Source organism: Rhipicephalus sanguineus, chromosome 8, assembly GCF_013339695.2.
Source record: "Rhipicephalus sanguineus isolate Rsan-2018 chromosome 8, BIME_Rsan_1.4, whole genome shotgun sequence".
Taxonomy (NCBI): Eukaryota; Metazoa; Arthropoda; class Arachnida; order Ixodida; family Ixodidae; genus Rhipicephalus; species Rhipicephalus sanguineus.
In genome coordinates, this window is record NC_051183.1 from 84,233,097 (window position 1) to 84,250,938 (window position 17,842).

Below are 17,842 nucleotides of genomic sequence, written 5' to 3' on the forward strand. Positions count from 1 at the left end.
TTGTAACATACGACCAGGCAGGCAGCCTAATGTGCCCTACGACATAAGCTCAACCTATTTCGAACTGCTGATGTCTCATCCTTGCGCTCAGCAACGCTTCAACTTGCTGTCAGTTCCTCGGCGGGGAATTGTGGCTCCGTGTCTACGTTTACAGCCGTAGCCCTAGAAGAAAAAGTACACGTGACACATACATTGATAAATTGTGCCCGTAAATACATTCGCAATCTGCTGTTTTAAGCCAAGCAATAAACCTGTCAGATATCAAAAGTCTGGCTGCCTCACCACCACCTTTGTTCTTGGCAAATAGCGCGCGCTCTTCGTTAACACAGCATACATGGCACTATTGTAACTGATGCGCGAGTGGCGGGTTATGACGCAATCAGACTTCTCGCGAGTTCTGTTGACAATGGAGCACGTATCCAGTACAGTCGCATGAGGACGGTCATTAATTCAAAGTTGCCACTTCCGCTTATATTAAGCGTATTTGGGCTTCTTTTCCCGCCGAGTCGCTTTTAGGACATTTTAGTCGCTTGTCGCGTTTTTTGAGCTTATTTGCATTTTCCCAGCAAATGCAATCATCACGTGCACCAATAGCGCGTTTGTATGTCACTTTGGGTAGTTGAGTGTTGAAGTCAAACGTACGTTGAGGAATCAACAAGTCACTCGTGCACCAGAAAACGTGCATTCAACCGAATGGTGACTACCATAGAGACAACGATGGTGAAAAGTAAATATGTGCTTTCGTTCATTGTTGCGGATATTTTCGCTGTAGAAAATACATGATGTGATTTTTCGAACTCCCCTTCCTATTTCACTTAAAAACTTTATTATAAATACAGTATTTTCACGAATGAGAAAATTCATTAGAGTTGCGCTTCTTTCAGGCTTCATCGCGAAAGCCGCGCCATTTCGATGGCTTATTTTGTGATGATTATTTGCTTGTTAACTCGGTACAATCTGGTAACTCTTCTCATTACGTAATTCTGCCAGGCTGCATACCTACGGAATAACCATTCCCGGCAATTAAAGAAATACTACAAAAATTTGTGTCGCCGCAAGGGAGAAACAATTAAAGCGATGGCAACAATTTTTAATGGTATGCGAAATAAAGCTGCCAGCTAAATTTCTGCATCCGATCACGCGTAACTCTGCAGAACGCTGGTTTTCTGGAGATATGCAAGGGACCGCGGCAGTTTTCGTGCTGCCATTCCTCTAAACGTGAAGTAAGCAATGAGAGCGCAAAAAGCTAATGAGCCGTCTCCTGATGCCTGCACCCTTAAGAGCAACGTTCGCAGTTGCTGTTCGAGTGACGTCCCCCTCACCCCCCGCCCCGGCTTTCTCCTCAGAGGCGCCCTATGCACCTTTGTTGGTGTGATGTAATCAATTTGCACCTTATGTAGAGTTTGACGGTGATGGCGACAGCAAAAACCCGTGAAGAGTGCCCGTATAATTGCTATCGGAATAAGAATAAAGCTGTAGGTCCAGACGATTCACTATCTGGCTCCTTTGGTTCAAGTTGCTGTGCAATGCCAAAGCAAAATGGTACGTTTGCCTCCTTTCTCGCGTCTCGTCTTGTTGCTTGTGGCTTGAAGTAACGTGTGTTTAGTGACCAACGCGCTGTGGAGGTTTTGCTGTGGCGGAATCTGCGGAAGGCCGTTTGTCCTTACGTAACATTCAAAGAACTTATCTTCAAACGTTCAGGCCGCTAATTTATTTATGAGCTTTCCTCTCAGAGTAAGAGGCGTGGCAATTCATTCTGCAGTCACTTGGGAAGTACGTTAGCTACACTGATGGCATTTTTCGGGAATCGCACCTGTGCACACCGGGCCGCCAATTCGCTACGATGATTGCACGTAGCGGTGAACCAGGGAAAAAAGGTGCACACCGGTGTGATATTTCGATGAAATGATACGTTGCTAATACGCATTTCGAAAGCAAAACGCACATGAACTATTTCAGTTTTTGACATAGTAAAATCGACGATGTTTTGTTGCTTTTCTCGTGTCTTTATAACTGTCAGCAGTGTGATGCCTTGGTACATTGCGTGAAGCATTGCGTTAATGAATAATTGCCGGAGGTAGTTTTTATAGGAAAGTATATAAAGCGTATGAGACAAATTTAGGAGGGAGGGGCATTTTCTAGAAATAATGCGCTCGTAAATAATGTCTGCGTCACTTGGGTGGAGAGGTGCAACTGTGAGGGAATCAGGAATTTCCCTTCATTGTAGACTTGGCCTAACCCTATGTAATTTATACCTTCGCGACATTGATAAAATCGGATGGATGCCCTAAATAAGTATTCTCAGATTTACTTTCGCGGTCCATTACTTCGTCGCACAAAGTGGATTAATCACCGGTTATCTCACCAATCAGACAACAGAAGTACAGTAGGGAGGGTATACTTTAATGAATAGTTACCCGAGACTGCTGGAATGCAACCGCTAGGGTTTACATTCTTCTATAAGGAGGACGATACATTTGTGCAGTGCTGTGCTGGATGTCGTTGATAAAACTTCTCTAATAAGAGACTGTGTGCGCAAGATGAGAGCTATTTTTATCGCTGAAGTTACGCCTTTGTCATAAAACCAATGTATCATCTCGAATACTATGGTATATTGCGCTCAACAATTAGAGGAGTTCAGTGGTCAGACAGTGGTGAGTGGTCAGATTCAGTGGTCAGACATGCCTTCATCATGTCTGACCACTGAATCTCGGACAGCAATGATGCAGAAAAAAACGAAAATAAAGTAATAGATATCTCCACGCTCATTGTTTAACGCACAACCTAAAAAAACAAGCATGAATGCTGTAAGTTTGCTTTTGTGGCCACTAGTAAGCTAGGAAACACACCTGTCGCATTGCAGAGTTAGAACAAACACTTGAAAGACCAAAAACAGGCAGTCGCGTTTTGTTAATATACAGAATGCCGCACTAGTGTGCCATAAAACGTTTATTGCTGCTACGGTGCCTTTTGCGCACGACTGATAGGTTTTTATAATATTCAGAAAATAAATAAAAAACTGCGCGACATTCCACGTACTACAGGAGTCAAATCCATGAGGACTATCCTGCGAGCAGCTACGCGCGCATATCTGCCCCCAAGGAGAATGTAACGAGCAGCTGAATGATAATACTGGGTGCATACCGTACGACACAGGACTACAGAAGACTAAGTGAATCAGAACGGCAACTTATACGACGCCCGCTCCTTCGTAGCTTTAACCCATCATCGTTAGAGTGGATGAAATAGACTACAAAGACGCAGACATTCAGTGGACTCGCGTGTGACAGAGATACCTACGCGTTTTGGGTCCGCGAGGTGGAGATTGTGATGGCCTTCTTCCCGGTGGAGAATGATGTGCTGGAAAATAACAAACCAGACCTACAATGTTAATATCGAAAAGAAAAAAATGGACCTCTAGTACAAGAAAATTGAGCCATAAAATGTCTCTGAGCACACAAGCACACACAACTGAACATGACTGCTAAGACACGTGAGCGAGCTCTGATGGGATCATATGTGCTTAGAAGGATAAAGAAAGATCGAAGCTCTATGTGTGCTCTTTGAAGAATATTCTAGAGTTTAAAGAAAAAAATATTCTCATGCAAAATGATATCTTTATGGTCCAGCTGCGTCACTGCATTACCTTGTATTGAAATACGATTGGGGAAACTTTAGCCAACTTGCAAAATTTGCGGTGAGTAGTGCTCCTCAGGAGCGCATAAAATTAAAAGAAAATATTTGGGGCAGCTATGCGCTAGTGCTGCGAAGAATATAGAAACAGGCAAGATGGTGGCCTTCCCGTCCTCCTTCTCGTCACTTTCACTTCCGTTTCCAGCCACCTTACCATATACCACACACATCACTATGCCAAGCCTTCTTTCTCTTTCTTTCGAACTCTGTCTTTCGCTCTAGGTCTATTTCTTACTCTGTCATTCTATATTTCTGTTGCTGTTTCTCTCTCCCTTTCTTTGACTTTATCTCAACCTTTTCGTGTTATCTCGCCCATAGAAACGCAATCATATATCGTTCCCATGAACGCTTGTACAGCTAGCGGGCCTGTATGCCGAGTGGCAACGGCGCTCGCCTAAGCATCGTGGTTACCCGGGTTTGAATCCCGCCTCCCCAACAAATTTTATTACAGCACAGCTGTTATGGTCGTGGAGTGCGTCTGTCGTGGATAGGAAATTATCATCATCATGCACCGGCGCGCGCTCAGTCAGCGCCCAAGCATTTTCTACAAATGGTTAACAAGAGAAGCTGAAACGTAGTGGGACTTGCCCATTTATTGAGACGCATACGCGTTTACGAAATTCATTTTAGCACAGCTGTTGTGCTCTATGTTTGTCGTGTGTCGTAAATAGGAAATTATCATCATCACGAACCGGCACACGCTCGCTGGCCGCCCAGGCATTCTTTATAGATAGTTAACAATACAAGCCGAAAAGTGCCTACTAGCTTTGCTGTGTCCCAGACTTGCGCGACTTAGTGCAAGCTGTCCTCATACTTTTGTTTTATTTATTTCTTCTCCTTCTCCTCCCCAATCCTCTGCTCCTCAACTCCTCCTATCTTCCTCCAACGCTCTCTCCCTCTCTACTCCTTTCTCTATTATTGTTTCTCTTACAAATCGGCCCACGTGTGTTGGGATCGAAGTAGAAGATGAAAGAGAGGACGAAGAGATTGGACTACGGTGCATGAAACCATCAAGGAGCGTACGTCCGGATCATTAGCGGCCCGAGCACCAAGTACAACTGTTTGTGCTCTTTGAAACAACCTTGTCTAGCGCCGGTGCGAGCGTTCCCGAAAGTTTGATAACGATAAAAACGTATATAAAAGGGATGGAGCTGGTTAACATAACAGTCACTAAGCGTGGTATATTGTTGCGATGAAAGGAATAATCAAGCTGGCTCGGTCTAGAGAAAGATAAGTCCTCTTACCGCCGCTTGGGCGCCAGCCATATTTATTGTTATTACACCAACTCTACACTCGTGTACCTAATTTCTTCGTGCAATATTTTGGTCAAGGTACTGGGTACAAGTACAGAACTTTGCCTCGAACCGTCCTCTGCCTGTCGCCGTGATGGCACACCCTCCGTCGACGCCTCAGCAGCCAGTGCCACCGGTCATCCTCACCCATTTTAAGGACCGACGGACATCTTGTGGCATGGATTGGACGTCGACGAGTGGCTAGCACTGTATGAGACGAGAGCTACAGGTGGGACTCGATATTGATGCTAGCAACCTGATATTCTATCATAAGGGAACTGCGTGGATGGTATGACACGCACGAAGCTGTCCTAACGAGCTGGGAAGTTTGCAAACAGAAAATGCGAGATGCGTTTGGAAGACTGGTCAGTCGTCAGCTAGCCACAAAGAAAGAACTTGCGGGCCGCGCTCAGAGCCACATGTTGTCTACATAACCTATTGTCACGGTGTCGTGACGTCGACGAAGGCAGCAGTCGGCGCGTCGAAGATAGAAGGCTTTATTTGGCCGAACTTGTGGCCGGTAACGGAAAGTCAAACTACAGCAATACAACTCTACACAGATAGCGGCGAACAGAGCGTCGACCGTCGATAAAAAAAGGCACAGTTTCGCGGCAACGACGAAGCGATGAATGTGATAGCAACGAATTAGAATGTAACCCGAAGATCGACAAGCAGCACAGTGCTTGGAATGCGCCGCTCGAGCGCAAAGGACTGGCGAAAAGAACACACACAGGACGACCGCGAACTAACAACGGTCACAGTTCGACACTGTCAGCGCACTACTCATATTCATCGGAAGGACACTCGAAAAGAACGCACAGGTACGCACAGGGCAAGCGCTAACTGTTGCGGTAGTTACTTCGTGTTTGAGCAGCGCGCTACAACCCAACGCTCTTACGCTTCTTTTAGGGGCGGAGCTCCTTAAAGCGGCACCCGTTCGTTTCCGTCGTAGTGCGTAACCAGTCTTAACGCTAGTACCAGATCTTGACCTCCAAGGTGGTGCCGGTGGGAGATTTCTCCTGTGCGTTGTTGAACAATAAAAAATTCGCAGCGTGCGCGTTAACTAAAAGCCGAATTCTTCTGTCTCTCATTCCCCATTAGCAGCCATTGGCATGTTCCAGTAGGAAACGTTAGTAGAAGTAGAAGTGTAAGTGTTAGCTAAAAGCCGACTTCTTCTGTCTCTCATTCCCATTAGCAGCCATTGTTTACCTCCAAGGTAGTAACTGGTGAGATTTCTCCTGTGCGTGAATAAACAATAAAAATTTTCTTCAAAACGCCGTTGATTGATGAAATAAACGAACGAAAGACAATAGATGTTTTCTAAAAGCAAAACGAAAAGACGTCAGATGTTTCTAAAGCAAAACGAAAAGACGCCAGCTGCTTAACGAAAGACGCCAGATCTTTTCTAAAGCAATGTTTTCTAAACAATGAAAATTCACAGCATGCATGCAAAATTAAAGTGAGCTGCAAGTCGTCATAACTCTCATCGAACCTTTAGTATAAACGCGCCCGATCTCACGTCGGTGATGATGGGCAGAATTCACGGAAGATTCACGGTTTATTGATGAACCTCCGCAGCTTCGCCCACTCATCATCATTCACTCCGTGGATATGCTGTGATTTTTTTTCTTTAAAACTGGGGCGCGTGGAGTGGCCCCTCGGCGTCTCCCGCCGCGCGGTGGCGTTACACACACATCGATGTGTGCGCCCCCCTTAGGGTGTTGCCATTCTTTGAAGGGGCTGATGCCGCCACGACGCCATTTTTTGCCCCGCGTCTCGTGCCTCTCAGCGCAGCTGCCGTAGAGGGGTGAGACACCGGTAAGAAGCCGTGGGCTAAAATATGGCAGCCGCACCGCAGTAGACGCCGCAGATGCCCTCACCCTAAAGCGGACAAAACGCGCATCAAGGCACCCTACGTTTATTCGGCGTTCCACATCGTCAGTGGCTACAGGAAGGGGCCATCTTTTAGTGCGCGTCTAAAGAAAAATGTAGAAGCGTTGCTTTAAGCGCGCCCTTCGGGCAATCTCGCCGGGGATACTACACATACTGAAGCACCTCCACGCTCTGCGTGCCGTTAGCGTTAAATGGTGTATATAAATAGCTCGCCGTTGTTATGTTGAACAGCCGGAGGCGCGTGGCCGTGTTTTTTAGGCAGCGTGCTGCGGAGCGAGGGGTCGAAGGTGCGAATCCCTGTGGTTTGCTTCAAAAATTTTTTTCTTCTGATTTATTTTCTTTGTGGCTTTTATTTATATATACAGACATATACATATCCGGGACACCACGGGGTCGACAGACGGCGACGCAAAAACCAGGCGAGAGTGTCCATATAAGTGCTATCACAATAAAAACTGATCATGGCTGGGACGCCCCGTCTTTTATACATCATGCATTTGGACTTTCCAGCCTTAACACTGGTGGTTGCGCAAGCTCTGGAATAGTGTTGACTATTCGCGTCATGTGCGCAATCTTGACAACATTATCTACGACGATCTGGAATGTTCCCAGACATTCTGGCGCGGCCCGCGCAAGACAGCGATCACACGTGCAACGAACCAGTTACAAAAACATAGCAAAAGAAGCGCGCGTGGCAATATGTTCTGTCAGCTCTGCCGCAAAGTTGACGAACGGCAGACACGATCGGGCACATGTTGCAAGGTATTGCCGACAATTTCTTAAAGCTCCTGATGTGCAAAGATTGGACTACGGTGCAGGAAACCATCAACGAGCGTCGGTGCTTCGAACGGGCAAAGGGCCGTCGAGTTGCTCAAGCGAACGACAGATCACCGAATACTGCCACGACCTCTTCATGCGAACGCCCACCGCGGCTCGTCCAACCGACAGCAGCTGAAGACACTACACGCATTAACCACCGTGAGCTTGAGGTCATGTCTCCGGATCCAGCTCGTTCTGAATTAAGGGACAGCATGCCCTCCATCTCACTCATACAAGCTGTCGTTCGGGAAGAAATCGCAAGTTTGCTCATGCCATCACTCTGCTGGGTCCGTCACACGATCGCTTACCAGGTTTCCCCGGCCACTGGCCGCCAGACGCAGTTTTCGTCCACCTCGCCGCAGTCCAGGCTAGTGGCGCCCTGTACAGGACCGACCCATCTGCTTTAATTGTTCCCGTATTGGGCACATTGCCCGTCACTTCTGTAGCCGCTTGTCGTCGAGTCATCGGCGGTCGTCTCCTAGGTACTACCACCCACTGCAGAACAGTCATACATTATCGGCCTACACAGAGGCTCATAGCATCAACGTCGACAGTGTTCCGCCACGGTCCAGCCACTCCCCGTCTCCGCAAGGTCGTGGGTCACGTTTACCACTCATTCGCCACTATTCGTTCCCATCCACAACCGGCCGCTTCACTTCAGGAAAGTAGGCGGCGCAGCTCCCGAAGGTGACGCTGGAACTGTGGCTTGGCCGTCAAGTCCTCTACAGACCCTGCCTACATGCGGAATCCTACTGCACGTGGAAGTTGATGGTGTTCATATCGCATCTCTTGTCTACACAGGGTCGCACATTTTGATTATGAGCGCTGCTCTCCACCGAAGGATTAGGAAGGTTCGGACAACCGCCGTGACGAGCACAGTACGAGTCGCCAATGGTGCCACTGCGCCTGTTCTTGGAATCTGTACAGCACGTGCTGTCGTTGGTGGCCACTACGCCATTGTTTCATTTATTGTACTCGAAGAGCTGGATCTGCCATTCTCTACCAACGCCGCAACTTCCGCATCACACCGTTTATGTTCCGCTGAGCTCTTTCGCCTGTCCTCACAAGTTGCCACAGCTGTTCTCCTGACGCCCTGCCCTCCCTTACCAGATGGCGACTATGACGTACCAGTCATCAATTTTGGATTCTCTACCCATGTGCCTCCCCATAGCCTCGTAGTGGCGCATATCACTATTTTGGAATAATATTGCTACGTAGCTAACCCATCAAGAGCCAGATATTCTGCATACAGAAGACGACAAAGAGGACTGGCCTGTCGGTCTGCTGTGGGTGCTGTCCTCCATCTTGACCGATGCTGTGCACATCAGTGCAAATACACTTGTAAATAGTCACGCCTCCTGTCATTTTACGTAACATCTTTGTGGTGGAGGCGCTGGTTGTTTCCTGTACTCATCACGAAGCTCCGCAACGGCCGTATCATCGCGGGTCCGACCATGTCACAAGTTGACGGAACATCGTCGTCACCGCCTGCCCCTCCCGTGGCTTCCACCTACGTAGTCCTACCTCCTGCTCGTGATCCTGGCGTATTCTCCGGGCAGGATGGCGTTGACATTGACAAATGGATCAACCTGTATGAACGCATCAGCGCCAGCTATAAGTGGGACCCGACCCTTATGCTCGCCAACGTACTTTTCTACCTTGATGGCCCACCGCGGGTGTGGTTCGAGACGCACGACTCTGACATTACGAGCTGGGAATACTTCAAAGAGAAGATCCGCGACCTTTTTGGCAACACCGCTGGACGGCAGATGGCTGCGCGGAATCAACTGGCAACTCGAGCACAGACCTCTACGGAATCGTACGTCGCGTACATTCACGACGTCATCGCCCTTTGTCGCCAGGTTGATGAGCACATGCCTGAGTCAGAGAAGGTATCGCATGTGCTGAAAGGTATCGCAGACGATGCCTTCAACCTGCTTGTTTATACCAACGTTGCCACCGTCGAATCAATCATCAAAGAGTGCCGACGGTTTGAACAAGCCAAGAGCCGCCGTATAACTCAGCGATTTACGCGGCTTCCCAACACAGCCGCAACCTCATCTTGTGAAGCCGCTCCCCAGCCGCCCACCTATGACAATGTCACACGCATTGTTCGTCGGGAGATTGAAGCTGCCTGTCCTGCTCCCATTCAACCACCCGTTTTTACGGCACACACCACTGACCCTTCACAGCCATCGGTGGCCCTCATTCAAGCTGTGGTCAGGCACGAGTTTGCAAACCTCGGCCTTCCTTCAGCATGTCCCCTGACTCGCCCTGTAGTACCGCCTTACTCCCCAGGGAACGCTCGCCGATCCTCTCCTACAGTGCCCTTCCGCAACCCTACGGAATGGCGAACACCCGATGACCAGCCTATCTGCTTTTCCTGTCACCAGCCAGGGCACGTTTCTCGCTATTGCCGTCGCCGCTGGTCAAACCCACCACGCCAGACCTACTCTACCTACATGCGCCCTACCACTTCTACACGTTCAGCCGCTGCACCCTCCAATTTCTACTCGTCCTCTCACGTACCTCTCACCAATGACGCTACTTCGCCCGTTCGCCGCTACTCCCGCTCGCCGTCGCCGCAACGCCGCCAGTCCCGCTCTCCGCAGCCTCGACGCTTTCCCTCGCCGACCTTCTCTGGACGCTCGCAGCAGGAAAACTAGATATTGCAGCTTATGGAGGTGAAGCTGCAATACCGTCGACGCCTACAAATCCTCTACTGACGCTGCCCACACACCACAGCCTGCTTGAAGTAAAAGTCGACAATGTTTCTGTGACCGCCCTCGTTGACACAGGCGCGCACCTGTCTATTATGAGCGCCCCTCTACGCCGCCGTTTGCAGAAGATTATGACGCCGTCCACGACAAAGGCAATACGTGTTGCCGATGGCGGTACTGTAGAAGTAATCGGAATGTGCACTGCTCGTGTCAGCATTGCCGGTCGTCACACCGTCGTCCTTTTCGCCGTTCTAGCTCGTTGCCCTCATGACCTCATACTTGGCCTTGATTTCCTTTCGGCACACTCGGCCTTAATTGACTGTTCTTCTGGTACACTCAGCCTCGATCTTCCTCTTCTCGCCGATAACTGTGAAAAGCCCGTCAGCCGCTTGAGCCCAACCACTTTTGTTCGCCTGCCACCTCGAGCAGTGACGTACGTCTGTTTGTCATCGACCCCTCCAGTTCCCGACGGCGACTACATCGTTACACCTATAACAGACGCACGGCTTACGCGCAATATTACTGTGCCGCATACCATCGCCACCATAGTGGATAACTCCGTCTTCCTTCCGCTCCTCAATTTCGGCCTCATCCCCCAAGTGTTGCCCTACCAGATGTCGCTCGCCCAACTCACAGCTATAACCGACGATGACATCAACGTTGTCGCCGTAACTGCTCCGGACCAAGCTGAAGTCTCACGGTTGCCCGGTTCTGACGCCGCCATTTTTCGAAACATGATTGGATCAGACCTTTCTCCTGATCAGGCCGACGCTCTCTCCCAGGTCTTAGCCTCGTATAGTGACATTTTCGACATCCATGATCGTCCCTTGGGCCAGACTAAGATTGTCACTCACCGAATTAACACCGGTGACTCTGCACCCATCCACCGTAGGCCTTACCGCGTGTCTGCATCAGAGCGAGCAGTGATTCAAAAAGAAGTGGCCAAGATGCTAGCGAAAGATATCATCGAGCCATCGTCTAGCCCTTGGGCCTCCCCCGTGGTATTAGTAAAGAAGAAAGACGGCTCCTGGCGTTTCTGCATTGATTATCGGCACCTCAACAAAATTACCAAGAAAGACGTGTATCCTCTTCCACGTATCGACGACGCACTCGACTGTCTCCATGGCGCCACCTTCTTTTCATCTCTCGACCTCCGATCTGGCTACTGGCAAATTGCTGTAGACGACATGGATCGTGAGGAGACCGCATTCGTTACCCCTGACGGCCTTTACCAATTCAAGGTCATGCCCTTCGGTCTTTGCAACGCTCCAGCAACCTTCGAGAGAATGATGGACACGCTGCTTCAAGGATTTAAATGGTCGACGTGCTTGTGTTACCTGGACGACGTGATCATCTTCTCACCCACCTTCGCAACACACCTTGAACGCCTTTCGACCATTCTATCAATATTCCGACAGGCTGGCCTCCAGCTCAATTCCTCGAAGTGCCACTTCGGTCTTCGTCAAATTACTGTGTTGGGCCACCTCGTTGACGCTTCCGGTGTACGACCAGACCCGGCCAAAGTCTGCGCTGTAACGAACTTCCCCGTTCCTCGCTCTGTCCATGATGTTCGCAGTTTCGTGGGCCTGTGCTCGTACTTTCGCCGTTTCGTGAAAAACTTCGCGGCACTCGCACGCCCACTCACTGACCTTCTCAAACAAGACGTCCCGTTTTGTTGGGGTACTCTCCAAGCTGACGCCTTTTCTCAGCTAATCACCGCTCTAACGACACCACCCATTCTTGCACATTTTGACCCCGATGCTCCTACAGAAGTGCGCACAGACGCTAGCGGTCACGGCATCGGCGCAGTATTGGCCCAAACGCAGCGGGGCACTGATCGTGTTATTGCGTACGCAAGTCGGCTCCTCTCGAAGTCTGAACGCAACTACTCTATAACAGAACGAGAATGCCTTGCCCTTGTCTGGGCGGTTTCAAAATTCCGCCCTTACTTGTATGGCCGCCCATTCCGTGTCGTGACAGATCATCACGCGCTCTGTTGGCTTTCTTCACTGAAGGACCCTACTGGACGACTTGGTCGGTGGGCGCTGCGTCTTCAGGAGTACTCCTACTCAGTTGCCTACAAGTCTGGACGTCTCCATCTGGACGCCGATTGCTTGTCCCGTTACCCTCTTGAACAGCCAGACGGATCAGTCATCGAGCCTAGCGCCAGCGTCATGTCCATGTCTCAGTTTCTTCAGATTGGTGAAGAACAACGTCGCGATGCTTCCTTGCGATCACTCATTGGCCGTCTCGAATGTGCCCCTAACGACGCGTCACTCCGCATGTTCGTCCTCTTGAATGGCACGCTGTACCGTCGTAGCATTCTGCCCGATGGCCCTGAGTTACTTCTCGTCGTGCCTAAACATCTGCGTTCAACGGTCCTGCATGAGCTTCACGACGAGCCCACTGCCGGCCACCTGGGCATATCTCGCACGTACGACCGTGTCCGGCGCCGCTTCTTTTGGCGCGGTCTCGCCCGGTCCGTTTGACGTTACGTGGCCTCCTGCGATAAATGCCAACGTCGGAAGCGACCTGCCGCACCCCCTGCTGGACTCCTCCACCCGATCTCCATCCCTACCGAACCTTTCTTCCGTGTTGGTGTAGACCTTCTCGGCCCTTTTCCCGAGTCCAACTCTGGCAACAAGTGGGTCGCCGCTGCTATAGACCATGCGACCAGGTACGCCATCACTCGAGCGCTCCCCACCAGCACTGCTACTGACGTTGCCGACTTTTTGCTCCACAACGTCATTCTACACCATGGCGCTCCTCCTCAACTGCTCACCGATCGTGGCCGCGCATTTTTGTCACGAGTAATTGACGATCTTTTACGCTCATCCTCAACGCAGCACAAGTTGACTACTTCCTACCATCCCCAAACAAATGGCCTCACCGAGCGCCTAAATCACACTCTCACGGACATGCTCTCCATGTATGTCTCATCTGACCACCATGACTGGGACCTGGCGCTACCTCACGTGACCTTCGCTTACAATTCATCGCGTCATGATACCGCCGGTTACTCACCTTTTTATATGCTCTATGGCCGTGATCCGACGTTACCACTGGACACCCTACTTCCGGATACTACATCTCCGCCGAGCGAATACGCACGGGATGCTATCGCTCGTGCAGATTACGCGCGTCAGATCGCCCGCTCTAGGCTGTCGGCTTCACAAGCAACCCAGAAGACCCTCTACGACAGCAGGCATGTCGACGTTCATTTCTCGCCTGGTTCCCTCGTTCTCCTGTGGTGCCCAGTTCGTCGTGTTGGCCTGTCCGAGAAGTTGTTATCCCGCTACATGGGTCCATACCGTATCGTCCGCCAGGTAACGGACGTCACCTACGAGATCGTTCCCGTCTCGGAGACTAACTCGCCTGCAAACACGCCCAGTGACGTAGTGCACGTCAGTCGGCTCAAACAATACCGCCCTCCTTCTGAAGAACATGTTTAAAGTGCACCGAGACGGCGCTTTTACCGCCGGGGGTTATGCTACGTAGCTAACCCATCAAGAGCCAGATATTCTGCATACAGAAGACGACAAAGAGGACTGGCCTGTCGGTCTGCTGTGGGTGCTGTCCTCCATCTTGACCGATGCTGTGCACATCAGTGCAAATACACTTGTAAATAGTCACGCCTCGTGTCATTTTACGTAACAATATGAGACCTCTTCTTTGGCCACTAAATTCTTATCCACTACCAGCACACTTTGTCGCCTATTAGTCCTCGTCGATTGCGGACAGCATTTATAAGACGATTGCTCCTGGTCTTCCAGCGGAACAAACAACAACTCTTCATCATCTGCTGTCATCGGGATATCTGACTTGAACGACCATCCTCTCGGGCAGACATCTGTTGCCACCCTTCGCATCAATACCGGTGACGCTTGCCCGAATTGTAGGAGACCATATCGCGTCTCCGCTGAGGAAAGCACCATCATACAATAAGAGGCAGATGACGATGATGGACAAGGACATCATTGAGTAATTTAGTAGCTCCATGAGCATCCCCGGTTGCCTTAGTAAAGAGAAAGTAAGACTCGTGGCGCTTCTGCGTCGACTGCAGTCTCCTGAACAGCATAACAGAGATGTGTATCCACTCCACCACATAGGTGACGCTCTTCACTTCATGGATCGAACTATTTTTCTTGAATTGATCTCAGTTCAGGCTGTTGGTAGATCAGTGTTGATCAGATGGACCTGGAGGAAACCGCCTTCTTAACACCAGATGGTTTATACCGCTTCAATGTCGTGTACTTTAGATTGCGCAGTGTGGCAGCTACATTCGAGGCCATGATGGACTCCCTTATGCGTGGTTTGAAATGGTCAACGTGCCTCTGTTACCTTGACGATGTGATTGTGTTTTCGTTGACTTTTGAATGCCACCTTCAGAGCCTCAAAAGTCACAAGTATCATTTCTGTGTTTCGTACTGCTCGCGTTCAACTGAATTCATCCAAATGCCATTTCTGCCGCATGGAAATTACTGTGCACGGACACCTAGTAAACGCTGTGGAAATTCAACCTGATCCCAAAAAGTTGGCGCTCTGCGAATTTTTGCTATTCCTTCTTCGATGAATGATGTCAGCAGTTTTATGGGCCGATGCTCTTACTTCCATTTTTTGTCGAAAACCTTGCCGATATCGCTCGTCCGCTCACCGACTTTCTTAAGAACCATACACCTTTCTTTTGGGGACCGCAGCAAGACCGAGCATTCTCTGCCATTATTGAGCGGCTGACAAGCTCACCGATTATCTTGCACTTTGACCCTTCTGCGCATACTTAAGTACGCACTCACTCGAGTGGTCATAGCATCGTCTGCTATCCTGGTTTAGTACCAACAGGATCACCTATGTGAACCGCCTTCTCTCTTTGCCCGAACGCAATTACACGATAACTGTGCGAGTATGCCTTGCGCGCGTTTGGGTTGTTGGAAAATTTCGACTGTACTTGCTCGGTCGTACCTTCCGCGTCGTAACTGATCACCATATTTTTTCAATGATCCAACTGGATGACTTGGACATTGCGTCTGTAAGAGTGACTTCTCCAAAGTACATAAATGTGGCCGCAGTTTTAGCGACGTTGACTCCTTCTCGCAATCGTGTTGATCAACCGGATGACACCTATTCTGACGTGGGCATCTGTACTCTGCCTCTGTACGGCTTTCTCCACATCGGCGACGAGCAACGACAGGACCCTGTTCTTCAAAACCTTATGGACCGCCTAAGCAATGCGCCCACCAACCCTTTTCTCCGGATGTTCACCTTCCGTAATGTAATTTTGTACCGTGGCAACGTTGAATCTCATAGTCCTGAGCTGCTACTAGTACATCCCAAGCATCTGCGACTGGCCGTGCTCCAGGAAATTCACGACGCTCCTACCGCTGGACATATGGACATCATTCGGACTTACGATAGCGTGACGCGCCGCTTTTTCCGCCCCGGTCTCTAGCGCTCTGTGCTTCGCGATATAGCTTCGTGTGGCCTGTGTCAGCGCCCGAAGACGCCTGCCTTGCATCCGGCTGCTTTGCTTCAGCCCACTAAAATACATACATAGCCATCCTTAAATGTGTGTCTCGACCTGCCATGTAAGTTTCCGTGTTTTTGCCATGTACGTTTCCGACGATCACCAAGAATGTAATGTCGGTGTACTGTATGGACATTACATTTGCTTATAATTCGTCCCGTCATGACACTGCCTATTTTTGCCATTCTATAATTTCTATGGTAGCGACCCTGTGTTACCCTTCGACATGCTGCTACTCTCCGACATACAATTCTCAACAACCGATTACGCCCGCGATGCAATCACCTTGGCCGCCCATGCGCGAGAGGTCACTCTTCATCGCCTAGCAGCGCCGCAAGCTTCTGAAAAGCGACGCTACGATCATCGGCACCGCGAGACACAATTTTATCCTGGTTCACTCGTCCTCCTCTGGACGCGCTCTCGTCGTGTCAGCTTAGCGGAAAACCTTCCTTCCCGTTACTGTGATCCGTACCTGACCTTGCGCCAACTGTCTGACGTGACCTACGAGATTGCACCATCCGACGTGTCTTTGCTACCTCACGTCACCAGCGATGTTGTTCACGTCGCTAACTCAAGCCTTATATACCCACATTAAGTGGTGATCCATGGTCTGCACTGAGACGGAGCTAATCCCTCCGGGATGGTGATGTTGCGGTGAAAAGAGCGATGAAGCTGGCTAGGACTAGAGCAAGAACACGCCTCTTACCCCGCTTGGGCGCCAGCCATATTTATTGATAATACACCAACTCTGCACTCGTGTACCTGCTCTCTTCGTGCAAAAATATGATAGAGTGGGCATTAGGGTATGTCGTAAATAGAAATATGAGTATCAAATAGTATAACTGAGTGTGAAAGGCACATAGATATATAAAAAAAACATTGGATGCGGCTCACTGCGGCTGGTGGTTCACATTTTACGCACACATTTTTTCTACATGTTTTGAGTAGTGCGCCAAAACCGGACGCCGCAAACGAATGTAAAAGGATGGAACTGGTGCAAGTGCCACTCCCAAACTCCTAAATCCTACGTTATGCTCGCTTGTTTGAGAGTTCACGATCATTCTGCCGGCACGAAACAGAAGTCTACAAGATATGGAAGCGGCCTGGGATCCGCTACGATTTCTTACAAAAAACCGTGGTTGTGTTTGCGTGTTAATGTGGTAACATCAGCGCATCCTGAATTCCACCATCACTTTAGGCATTTCATTCATCCAGTCACCTATAATATACCATTCTAAAAAGACAGGGCATACAAACATAGACACAACAAAGAAGTCAGGACACCACAAACGCGCCATGGCGTTTGTGCTGTCCTGACTTCTTTCTTTTGTCCGCTTTTGCACGCCCTGTCTTTTTAGAATGAATACTTACCAACTAGCTCAGCTCTCCGTTATTCTAATATACCATCATTCGCATCGCAATAAAAACACTTGTTTTGCTTTCCTGCACATTATGTCACCGTAAGTGGGTCAACGTTTGTTTTAAAATTGAGCTTACAATGTAGTCTTTGCCAACACCAAATGTTACAGTAGAATGGTTAGTAGTGAGAGGACGTAAATATGTTGGCGACTATTTATGCTTGAATACACTCTATACCTCTTTGTAACCTGTCCTCTGCCGCAGTGAGAGCAAAAGAACTTCACATTGATCCGCAGAAACTTGGGCTATTGATGTCTTCCTAGTAAAATTTCACCCGTAAATAATGTCTGTGCCACATCGGCCGAGAGCTGCAACTGTGAGGGTATCATGAATTTGCCTTCATTGTAGACTTGCCCTTGTCCTATGTAATTTATACCTTCGCGGCATTGATAAATTCTTATAGCTGCCGTAAATAATTATTTTTTATAAGGGGACCATGCACTTGTTCAGTGCTGCGCTGGATGTTGAATACCCTTGCTAACCAT

The 17,842-nt window shown here is 49.4% G+C and overlaps 1 protein-coding gene across 4 annotated transcripts in view; it reads right to left on the reverse strand.

The window, feature by feature from the left end:
- LOC119402867 (serine/arginine repetitive matrix protein 1) overlaps positions 1-17,842 on the reverse strand; it is a 43,087-nt gene continuing 25,245 nt past the window's right edge. For 3 of the 4 annotated variants that reach the window (XM_037669913.2, XM_037669914.1, XM_049418534.1), the window contains exons 7-8: positions 3,301-3,360; positions 1-162 (exon numbers count right to left, since the gene is read on the reverse strand). In XM_037669913.2, coding sequence (XP_037525841.1) covers positions 149-162; positions 3,301-3,360 — 74 coding nt within the window. In that variant the 3' untranslated portion in view covers positions 1-148. The remainder of the gene's footprint in view (positions 163-3,300; positions 3,361-17,842) is intronic. The other variant, XM_049418535.1, reaches the window with a different exon arrangement.